This window comes from Plecotus auritus (assembly GCF_963455305.1).
Source record: "Plecotus auritus genome assembly, chromosome: 5".
NCBI lineage: Eukaryota > Metazoa > Chordata > Mammalia > Chiroptera > Vespertilionidae > Plecotus > Plecotus auritus.
The window spans coordinates 90,666,563-90,679,060 of NC_137776.1; the positions used below are offsets into that span (position 1 = coordinate 90,666,563).

At 39.7% G+C, this 12,498-nt stretch overlaps 1 protein-coding gene across 3 annotated transcripts in view; it reads left to right on the plus strand.

The window, feature by feature from the left end:
• The window catches only part of EPB41L5 (erythrocyte membrane protein band 4.1 like 5), a 186,326-nt gene that overhangs the window by 141,806 nt on the left and 32,022 nt on the right, over positions 1-12,498 (plus strand). For all 3 annotated transcript variants that reach the window (XM_080671033.1, XM_080671035.1, XM_080671034.1), the window contains exons 19-20: positions 5,297-5,425; positions 8,466-8,530. In XM_080671033.1, the coding sequence (XP_080527159.1) occupies positions 5,297-5,425; positions 8,466-8,530 (194 nt within the window). The remainder of the gene's footprint in view (positions 1-5,296; positions 5,426-8,465; positions 8,531-12,498) is intronic.

Here is a 12,498-nt window from a genome sequence, read left to right on the forward strand (position 1 = left end):
TGTCCCCACTAAACGGAAGAGTGAATTTTAGGTAATGATCTGGAGATACCCTTGTATAGACAACAGATAGCAAGGCTCTGTTGAAGGAATCCTGTTTTAATTCGGTTTTATAGAGGAAAGGGGAACACTTGATCTGCAGTGTTCTTTCATCCCTGGATAACTAATGGGAATTTTTTCGGAGACAAGTATGAAGTAGAGAGTGATTTTCTTCTTTCTTGCATGGTCATTTGTTAAAGCTGTTCTTTTGAATCCAGTTTTTTTTTAATGTGTTTTTTTCTTAGAAATATCTTTTAGAAGCTGATTAAATTTCAGGAAGGCTTTTATTTTCTTGGCCACCTTGATATTTGGAATTATATTGGTCTGTGTGCTTTCACCTTGTCAGTTGCTTTACTATCCCTGTAAAGTAGGAGAATTCAGGGTCAGAGACAGAAGGTTAATTTGACACAAATTTAGTGGAGGACTTGAATGAAACTAAAAAAGAATGAAGCCTGGTGACTCTTGATGAGGGGAGAAGCAGAGTGAGTGTTCGTTACACTGGTTGAGAACTTAAGCAGGCTTTGGGTTGCCTTTAACCCCTGACATAAGCACCTGACCTCCAAGGACTTCTCTGCAGTAGAGGGTCATTTCAGATGAGTTCTAATTGGGGTATTTAGGAATCAGGTGTCCTTTTAATTCTTTTGGTCTTATGTTTGCCACGTTTTGGCCATCCAAGGCAGCTGGGTGCCATTGGAGTTATGTGCTATAAGAAAATAAAGTGAAAATATTTTAAAGCTATTACTCAACTAGTATTTCAGTAAGTTTTTCAATTGTACACATACATGATAATTTAAAATTAAAGCAAATTTTAAAAAGTAAAAACTTATGTACCTTTAAACATTTAAATGTGATATATTTTTTAAAATTAAAAAGCAATAACACTGCTTTTTGAAACTAATCAGTTGTAATCATCATTCTGTTTTTCAGTGACATTACAGGCAATAATTAAGTTGCATGCATGAGTCATCAATGTGTTTACTCAATCCCATTAGACAGATTGTGGCTAATTTTCACTGTCCTAATTATTGCGTGACAGTCTTATACATAAATATCTGCAATCATCTTTGATATTTTCCCACTGGGAAGTAGAAGTGGTAGGTCAAAGTACAGGCAGGGCAGACTTTTAAAGTCTTTGGTACTTTTGCAAAATTGCCTCCCAGAAAGATGGAAACAATTTATACTTTTACCTGCGATGTTAGTTGGACTATTGTTTTTGTTTTTAATATAGACATGAAAATAAATATCTGCCTTTGTCAGAGGCAGGTTGTTCTGAGAACCCTATAATGTGATTAACAAGTCATCTCAAATCTGCAACATAATTGTCTCTGAAAATGTCAAAGCATTTGAACTAGCTATAATTTTTTTAAGCTTTATTGAGATAAAATTTACAATAATAAAAGCGTTATATGCAAATCGACCGAACGGCTGGACAGCAGAATGACTGTCCAGACGACTGCTCTGTGACAGGCACTGGCACCAGGGCAGCCAAAGCAGGTGCAATGCGATTGGTCAAGGGGCCCCTGCCATTGCCCCATGATCGCCCGTAGAGGGAGGCCCTGGCCACCGGCTGGTGGGGCAATCAATGGGGAGGGGTGGTTTCCACGATTGCCTCAAAGAGGGAGGCTCAGGCTACCCGGCCAGTGGTGCTGTGGTGAGTGGGCGGGGCCTCCCTCTGCGAGGCAATCAATCGTGGGGCTCCCGGACTGTGAGAGGGCACAGGCTTGGGTGAGGGACCCTCGCTCCCAATGCATGAATTTCGTGCACTGGACCTCTAGTTGACAAATAAAATTGTAATATATTTAAAGCATATGACATGGTGATTTGCTATATGTATACATTGTGAAATGATTCCTGCAATTAAATGAACACATCCATCATTTCAGAGAGTTATCATTTTGTTTTGCTTTTTTGTGATAATGTTTAACATCTACTCTCTTAGCAAATTTCAAGTGTACAGAACAATATAATGAACTATTGTCACCATGCTGTACATTAGATCCTCAGAACTTATCCATGTTATCACTGAAAGCTTGTACCCTTTACCAACCTCTCCCTATCCCCCTCACCCTCAGTTTCTGGTAGCAACCATTCTACTCTGTTTCTATGAGTTGAATTTTTTTTTTTAGATTTTACATATAAATAATATCATGCAGTATTTGTCATTCTCTGTCTGACTTATTTCAGTTAGCATAATGCCTGCCAGCATTTTCCATGTTGTTGCAAATGGCAGGATTTCCTTCTTTTTAAAGACTGAATAATACTCCATGTGTGTACACACAGTCACACAAACACCATATTTTCTTTATCCACTCATTCTTTAATGTTCCCTAGGTTGGTTCCATATCTTGGCTATTGTGCATAATGCTGCAGTGAACATGGGAGTATATCTATTCAAGACAGTGATTTTGTTTCCTTTGGATATATCCTCAGAAGTGGGATTGCTGGATCATAAGGCATGAAGTAGCCATGGTCAGAAAAGGACAATAAGGACTTATTTCAATTAATAGGAACCATTCTAAAGATGAGGAGGTTACACACATAAATATAGTCTAGGCCAAAGTAGCGATGCTCAGATTTTTATGTACCGAATCACATGGGAAAGCTTGCTAAACATTCAGATTTGGGGATCGCACCCAGAGGAAGATATGTGGAGACCATACTAAGAAACATCAAATTAAATAATCACATTAATTAAAGTTTTTTAAACCTGGAATAGTGGTGCAGTATATTACCCCATACATGCCAGCTAGCCTGTTTTATAGAACAAAAGCTGTATCTGTGACTAAGAAAATATTTTGAGTGCATTTGTTATTTAGACCAGTGTTAAATAGCAACCATAATAATAATAATTGTTGTTGTTGTTATTGGTTGTCATTCATTTTAAGTTAAGTAAAATATCAATTGTAGTGTAGATAATTTAAACTTATTAATTTGCTTCCTCCCACTTCTTTTCATAATAGTTAACTTATATTGTTTTAATTATGATCTTTATTGACTGGATTTGTGTTTTATTCTATCATTTTCATAAGTCTATAGCTGAAAGTGACCTTTTTGTGGCTATATAAAATAATCCAAACATAATTATCTGTCTGGTGACAGCTACAGAATTACAGGGATTAGCCTAACTGAAAATCCAGTTGAAATTAATTACAGTAGTCCTCCCATATCTATGATTTCACTTTCCATGGTTCCAGTTACTTGTGGTCAACTGTGGTCCAAAAATGTTAAATGGGAAATTCCAGAAATAAACAGTTTATAGGTTTTAAATTGTGTGCCATTCTGGGAAGTCTGATGAACTATCACACTGTCCCACCCAGGCAATGAGTAGTTACCTTGGTTATCAGGTCAACTGTCATGGTCTTGCGGTGCTTGTGTGTTAACCTATCTAATAAAAGGGTAATATGCAAATCAACCGTCACTCCATGACAAAGATGGTGGCGCCCATAGCGCCAGGGCGGGACTCTGGCGGCATTGCCCCGGTGACAGCGCTAGTGTCCCACACCTAGGCCGTGGAGGGAGGGAGGGCTGTGGACAAAATGCAGGACTGCTGGGCTGGGGGCATGCTCTGAGCCGCGGCCGCTCGGGGCATGCCCCCAGCCCAGTGGACAGAAGCCCAGCTGACAGAACACAGGGCCGCTGGGCTGGGGGCGTGCCCCCGGTAGCCCCCGTAGTGTGGCTTGGGGCATGCCTGCAGCCCAGCGGACAGAAGTCCAGCAGACAGAAGCCCAGTGGCAGAAGCTCAGTGGACAGAATGCGGGGCCGCTGAACTGGGGGTGTTCCCCAGGCGGCCACCGCCATGTGGCTCGGGACATGCCCCCAGCCAAGTGGATAGAAGCCCTGGGGACACAGTGCAGGGGGTCCTCTGCGCATGAGCTTCAGAGGAAACACCTTTTCTGAAGGCTCATTGGCTAAGCTTCCTGTAAGCTGCCTCTCACAGTGTTCTTGGTAACTTGAGTAATAAGAATCCAAGAGGGTAATCTAGGGGCTTTCCACCACACTCCTGGAGGAAAAACTAAGGTCCACTGCTGGAGGGGCTAAAAAATGTCATATCCTGCCCTAGCCAGTTTGGCTCAGTGGATAGAGCCTTGGCCTGCCAACTGCAGGGTCCAGGTTCAGTTGTGATCAAGGGCATGTACCTAGGTTACAGACTCCTCCCTGGCCAGGGCCCAGGTCAGGGCTCATGCAGGAGGCAACCAATTGAAGTGTTCCTCTCACATTGATGTTTCTCTCTGTCTTTCCCTCTCCCTTCCAAGCTCTCTAAAAGTCAATGGAAACATATCCTCAGGTGAGGATAAAAAAGAAGGAAAGAAAAGAAATGTCATATCCTATGAAAGACACATCTTGAAAACGCCTACAGAAAGTTGTCATTTTTTCATGGTGAAGGGACTGGAGTCCGTGTTGATGAAAACACCTTGGCGGCTGCAACAGTGGCAGCAGCGGTGGGGTGATGGGTGGCGCCTTCCCCTGATCAGCCCAGTCACCTCCCACAGAGGGAGGCCAGACTGCGGCTTAGGTCCGCTCCCCGTAAGTAGGACACCCCCTGAGGGCTCCCTGTCTGTGAGAGGGGGCAGACTTGGCTGAGGGACCCGCCCCCCTCCCCCCCAGTGCACAAATTTTGTGTACCAGGCCTCTAGTTTATTTAATAATGGCCCCAAGTGCAAGAGTAGTGATGCTGGCAATTCAGATATAACAAAGAGAAGCCATAGGGACTTCCTTTAGTGAAAAGGTGAGTATGGTACAATAAGATATTTTGAGACAGAAACCACATTCACATAATTCTTATTATTGTATATTGTTATAATTGTTCTATTTTATTAGCAGTCATTGTTTATACTCTCTTTCTGTGCCTCATTGCAGACATATATGTAGGAAAATATAGTTTGGTACTATCTGTGCTTTTAGGATCCAATGGGGATTTTGGAGCATACCTGCTGTGAGTAAGGGGGGACAGCAAATGACACACATTCTTTGTGTGTGGTTAGCTCAGGCATTTGTCCCAGGTAATATAGTTGGTTATTCGATTTTTTAAAGACAGGAAATTGGGTTAGATGGTTTTTTGTGGTCCCAATCAATTCATATTTCATGTTTGTAATAATCAAGGCTTAGTTTGAAACTATATGTAGGAGTTGACTATTCTGGAATAGGCTATGACTGTTTAAGACACATAATTTTCTGGTTGTCTAATTATGAACTTTCATCAGCCCCTTTTCTATTTCCATGTAACTATCAGATTTGCTTATAGTATGTTTTTATTATCTAGGAGGAAGTGGTGAAGCTGACTGACAAATGTCTTAATAATGCCATTGAGAGCCCAGGATTGAATGCTAGGCGAGTTCCTCCTGACTTGAAGAGTAACATTTTGAAGGCTCAAGTAGAAGCAGTGCAAAAGGTAAGCTGCTTTAATAGAGATAGTCCTGGTGAAGGGAAAAGAACATGAAACTTAGTCTAGAAACTCTGAAAAGTGAATAAAATACATGAACATTAAGCAAGGGTGACCTAGCTAGTGATTAGAGATAGAGAGTACACCAAGAAACATACTCGAGATGGCAAAATGCCTTCCTAATTCTAAATACAAGCTAGATTAAGAGGGATAGTCATGGGATACAAAGTAAGAGTAGAGACGCTCTAGGGTTTAGTAAGTTTTTTAAAAAGGTAAAAATCCTATAAAAGTGAGTCCTTAATCTTTGCCTCTTGTATAGCCAGAAAATCTGGAGATTCTTAGGTTCCTGTCACTCTTAAGTCTATGATGTTAGGATTTTTAAATCAATCTGCTATTTCCTACCACCCGTCTACCCCCAATTTGGCAAAATTGTGAAGTTCTAAGCAACAAGAATGAAAGTTACAAGGTGAAAGAGTCCACTGTAACATCATGAGTGATACAATGGGTTGAGACCAGCCCCCATAACATTTTTGGCATCCATGCTCACAATGATAGTTTTCCCTTGGCCCTCCCTTACTGTCAGACTTGTCCTCTATAGTAAACCAGGACAAAAGCCTGTCTCACTACGTCATTTTGTCAACAAGGATTTCAAAACATCCTACTGTTGAGAAGATACATTTTACCCATTCTGTAGCCAGGCACAGCCTTGAAAAGAACTGAGAGGACTTGAAGAATATTGTTTGTGCTTTTGATCTATCCTCTCCCCCAATATAAACATAAAATGTAATATTTTCATATAAAAAATAAATCAGACAACTTGAGTTTGAATCCTATTTCTAATCTACCACCTACTAGCTTTGTGACTTGGTAAGTTAGTTAATGTCTCTGAATCTCAGTTTAATTGTATTTGAAAAAAAGTTCGTGGTCGTACCTACCTTAAGGTAGGTTACAAGGATGAAATGATAATAAATGTAAAGGACACAGAATAGTGCCTGGCACATAATGAGCATTTAATTTGAGTTGGAACTACATGTAATAGCAGTGGTAGTAGTTGTCATTGCTTTACATTTCAGTCATATTTTTGGATATTTTTTGAATTGCAGAAGAGAGAAATAACTTGACTAGCCCTTAATTAAAGAGATTTTATTTTATAGTTTAAAGCCTTACCATGAAGAAAAATCCAGGACCAGATAACTTCATTGTTGAAATCTACTGAACATTTACGTAAGAACTAATGACAGTTCTACACAAAGGCTTTGAGAAAATAGAGAGGAGGGAGCACTTTCCAACTCATTTTATGAGACTATTATTACTCCAATACCAACATCAGAAAAACATACGACAAGAAAAGAAACAATAGACTAACTTTCTTGAACATGGACTCAAAAGTCCTTAACAAAATATAAACAAATCATACTCACAATTTATGTAAAAGATGGTACATCCTGACCACATAGGGTTTATCTCAGGAAGAAAGTTGGTTATCATTCAAATACCAGTATAGTTTACCATGTTAAAAAATAAAGAAAATTTTCTTAAGTCCTATGGAAAAGTCATTTCACAGAATTCAACCCCCCTTCATGATAAAAACTCATAGCAAACTAGGAATAGAATGAAACTGCTTCAGCCTGGTAAAGGGCATCTATGGGAAAATCTATACCTAGCATAATACTTTGTGGCAGAAGATACATTCACTAGAATAGCAACTAAAATTAAAAACTGACCTTTCCCATGTTGTCAGTGGTAGGGCTCCTGCAGTGCACACTGCTGGTATGAGTAAAAAATGCTTAATAAGCTCTTTAGAAAAGAGTTTGGCGATGTATTAAACATACACTCACATACGATTTAGCAGTTCCACTCAGGTATTTACCCAAGAGGAATGAATATGTTGGTTCAAATAGACATTGGTACAGGAAAGTTCCTAGGAGCTTTATTATAATAGCTAACAACCAGAAGCAACCCAAATGTTCATTATCAAACAGATAAATTATGGTATATCCATACAGTGGAATGCTACTCAGCACATAAAGAATTAATTAGTGATAAGTGGACTATCATGGGTGAATCTCAAAAACATGCTATTCTAAAGAGGCAGACAAAATTTAAGTATAATGACTTCATTTATATGAAACTATAGAAAGTACAAGTCATTGTTTGCTATAGTAAGGGTTTTGCTGGGATTGCATTGGAAGCCTCAGGGAGCATTTTGGGGGTGGTGCAAATGTTACATATGTTCATTGTAGAGTTGCTTATGCACCTGTATATATTTGTCAAAATTAAACTGTACATTAAAAATGTGTGCATTTTACTATATATAAATGAGACCTCAATAAAGTTAAGGAAAAACACTGATTTCTTCAGAAAAATATTTTTAGAATTCTCTCATTAAATAATTATTGCATTCAGGGAAAAATAAAAAGCCCAATATATACCTTAACATCTGTTTTATCATGTAAATTCAAAAAATACTGACATGGAATCTTTTGGGAATCAGTATGTATAGACTAACACACCATGATGTCTTAAATAATTGAAAGTTACCTAGTAAAGCATGTGGCTTTGTATACTAATATATCCAAGTAGAAGCGTGGATTATTAATTTGGATATGGGATAAGATTGCACTTGGTGCAGTACTGATATTTCCATAGATAAAGTATGATTACCTAGTAACTGAAGCAAACTGTTATTTCTGTTTTTACAGGAAAGAAATTTAAGTTTCTTGTTACTTTACTATCCTCTACAAAGATTTAATATTTATAATCTTTTTATTTGTTTTGTTTTTGTTAATCCTTACCTGAGGATATTTTTCCAATGATCTTTTAGAGAGAGTGGAAGAAAGAGAAAGACAAAGAGACACTGATGTGAGAGAAACACATGGATTGGTTGCCTCCTGCATGTGCCCCGACCAGGGCCCGGCCAGAAAGGAGCCTGCAACCAAAGTACACGCCCTTGACTGGAATCAAACCCAGAACCCTTTGGTCTGCAGGCCGACGCTCTATCCACTGAGCCAAACTGGCTAGGGCAATGAGTATTATTTCTTTTTCTTAGGTTACAAGAGAAGATAGCCTATTGAGTCATAAAAACGCCAATGTTCAGGATGCTGCCACAAACAGGTACAGTTCTGGCTAAAATGAATTAAGTGATGTTTTCTTCCTCTTCACTTCTTTGGGGGGCCTTTTTTCCTATTCTCCAATCTATCACCACATGATTACACTGAATTAAATGATGTTCTTTTCCTCTTAAGTTTTCTGTGTAGCCTTTTTTCTTCATTTCCAATCTATCACCACGTGATTTCAGGATATCTATTTGAAAGACAACTTGAATTCACTCTTCTGTCCTTTACATAGCAGCTTAGTACCTAGTTTTAGATTATTTGAAGATAGTCCTAATTAATCTCTCATGCTTTTTGAATTGATTAAAGTTACAGAGCAAAAACAACCTCTACAGGTATTTTTAATCTTATTAGGTACCTGGGAGGAATGTATATTATTTCTCTTGGGTATGGTAGTTAACTTTCCTGTCATCCCAATGGCCTCATTCTTAAAAACTTTCTCACTATAGGTTCTCATAGTCCTACAAATTTCTTTTCTTTTCTTTTGCAGTCCTTTGTGCCTCTCTCTTTTTTAATGGGTATTATGCCATTTATTTGTCTCTGGGCTTTTTCCTTGCTCTATGCCAATTTGTTTCTTTCATCACTGTGTATTCAATGTTCTGTACTTCGTTGGTGCTAAACATTGTTGAATGAATGAATGCTGCTTTTTTTCTCATTATTCAAAACTTAGTGGAGCATTTTCTGATTAGTTATATTTGGTTCCAGATACTGTAATCAACATAGCACTTAAGAATATAGCAGGCTTTGTATATGGGACTTTATAGTTAGTATTCAACAAACATATTAATTGCTGATCGGGGTAAAACTGAAATTTCAACTTAACCTTTAAGTTAATTCCAATAAATCAGTTGACATTTTTAATACTATTATTATTGGAGCCTTTTAGAATAACCTCATTAACTTTTTTTTCCTAAGAGGAAGATAATGGCCCAGTTTCATTGAACTCTAAAAGCTGGAAAGAGCATAGAATATACTCCACTTTACTTCCAGATTTACTTTTCTCTAAGTGGTTGTTGATATTTTCAATAATTTTTTTCCTGCCAGGATTTGAAATGCATCCTTTAAAATATACTAAGTTCTGCTCATGGGGCAAAAACTAAAGTGTTTCCCTTAGTTAAGATCAGGAACAAGTCAGGAATGTCCACTTACACCAGTTTTATTCAGTATAGTACTAGACATGCTAGCCACAGCAATCAGACAATAAAAAGAAATAAAAAGCATCTAAATTTGAAAGGAAGAAGGAATATTGTCATTAATTTGCAGATGACATGATACTGTATACAGAGAACCCAAAAAAACTATAACTGTACATGAATTCAGTAAAGTAGCAGAATACAAAATAAATATCTAGAAATCAGTTGCATTTTTATACACTGATTATGAAATATCACAAAGGGAAACTAAGAAAACAATCCCATTCACAATTCCTTCAAAAAGAATAAAATACCTAGGAATAAATTCAATCAAGGATGTAAAAGACCTGTACTCAGAAAATTATAAGACACTGAAGAAAGAAACTGAAGAAAATACAGATAAGTGGAAGCATATACTGTGCTCATGGAGAGGAAAAATTAACATCATTAAAATGTTCATACTACCCAAAACAACCTATACATTCAATGCATTTCCTATCAAAATACCAATGGTGTCTTGTACAGAACTAGAACAAATATTCCAAAAATTTGTATGGAACCACAAAAGACCCCAAATAGCCACAGCAATGTTGAAAAAGAACAAAGTTGGAGGAGTCATATTATCTAATTTCAAACTATACTACAAGGCCATAGTAATCAAAATAGCATGATACTGGCATAAAATACAGACATACAGACCAATGGAACAGAATAGAGAGCTCAGAAATGAAACCACATTTTTATAGTCAATATTTGACAAAGGAGGCAAAAACATACAATGGGTTAAAGATGGTCTATTCAATAAATGGTGTTGGGCCCTAGTTAGTTTGGCTCAGTGGATAGAGCTTCAGCCTATGGACTGAAGAATCCTGGGTTCAATTCTGGTCAAGGGCACATGCCCCCAATGTGGGGCATACAGGAGGCAGCCCATTAATGATTCTCTCTCATCATTGATGTTTCTATCTCTTTCTCCCTCTCCCTTCCTCTTTGAAATCAATAAAATATCCTATCTAATAAAAGAGTAATATGCAAATTGACCGTACCTCCGCTACACCAACAAGCCACGCCCACCAGACAATCAGGAGGGAATATGCAAATAAACCCAACCAAGATGGCTACATCCACAGAGAGCAGGAGGGAGGCTTGGGTTTCCCCGGCAATGGAGGAAGCTAAGCTTTCCGCTTGCCCTTGCCAGCCTAGGCCTCCACTCAAGGCTACAAAGTTTCAATGATAGAAGATACATAAATCCAAACAGAAATGGCGGCAGCCACGGAGCTGGAAAGAGCAGGAGGCTAGGGTTGCCCGCGGCGATGGAGGAAGCCAAGCTTCTGCAGCCCTGGCCAGCCCAGGCCTCTGCTTAAGGCTACAAAGTTTCAATTATAGACGATACATAAATCCCAACAGAAATGGCTGCCACCTCGGAGCAAGCAGAAGGCTTGGCTCTGCTCCAGGCTACAAAGTTTCAATTGTAGAAGATAAATAAACCCCAGATACCAGGGCCTCCGCTTGGGTCGCCAGGGGGCGTGGCCGGCCTGCAAACCACTACAGGCCCCTCGCCCAGGCCACCCCACCCGCCAAGGGAACCCCCACCCTGATCCAGGGACACCCTTCAGGGCAAACCAGCTGGCTCCCACCTGTGCACCAGGCCTCTATCCTATCTAATAAAAGAGTAATATGCAGATTGACCATCACTCCAACACACAAGATGGCTGCCCCCATGTGGACACAAGATGGCCACCACAAGATGGCCAGCAAGGGAGGGCAGTTGAGAGGGACCAGGCCTGCAAGGGAGGGCAGTTGGGGCGATCAAGCCTGCAGGGGAGGGCAGTTAGGGGTGACCAAGCTGACAGAGGAGGGAAGTTGGGGGCGACCAGGCCTGCAGAGAAAGGCAGTTGGGAGGGACCCAGGCCTGCAGGGGAGAGCAGTTGGGGGGTGACCAGGCCTGCAGGGGAGGGCAGTTGGGGGGGACCCAGCCCTGCAGAGGAGAGCAGTTGGGGGGAACCAGGCCTGCAGGGGAGGGCAGTTAGGGGCAAACAGGCTGGCAGGGGAGAAGTTAGGCATCAATCAGGCTGGCAGGGGAGTGGTTAGGGGGTGATCAGGCTGGCAGGCAGAGGAGCAGTTGGGAGCCAGCAGTCCTGGATTGTGAGAGGGATCCCAGATAGGAGAGGGTGCAGGCTGGGCTGAGGGACACCCCCCCATGCACGAATTTCGTGCCCTGGCCTCTAGTATATATATATTTTTAAATGGTGTTGGAAAAATTAGATAAGTGCAAAAATTTAAATTAGACCACCTTCTTATAACATAAACAAGAATAAACTCAAAATGGATTAAAGACTAAAATGTTAGGCTTGAAACCACAAAAATCCTAGAAGAAATCATAGGCAGTAAAATCTCAGATATTTCTCATAGCAATATTTTTTTATATATATCTCCTTGGGAAAGGGAAACAAATGAAAAAATAAACAAACAGAACTACATCAAACTAAAAAGTTTTTGCACGGCAAAGGAAGCCATCAACAACAAAATGAAAAGACAGCCTATTGAATGAGAACACATATTACAGAACATATAAAACACAACACCAGAAAAACAAACAATCTCATTAAATAACGGGCAAAGGACCTAAATAGCCACTGCTCCAAGAGGACATACAGATGGCCAATAGGCACATGAAAAGATGCTCAACATCACTAATCATCAGAGAAATCCAAATTAAAACCATGATGAGATATTACCTCACACCTGTCAGAATTGCTATCATCAATAAATCAACCAACAACAAGTGTTAGTAAGGATGTGGAGAAAAGGGAACCCTTGTGCACTGTTGGTGGAAATG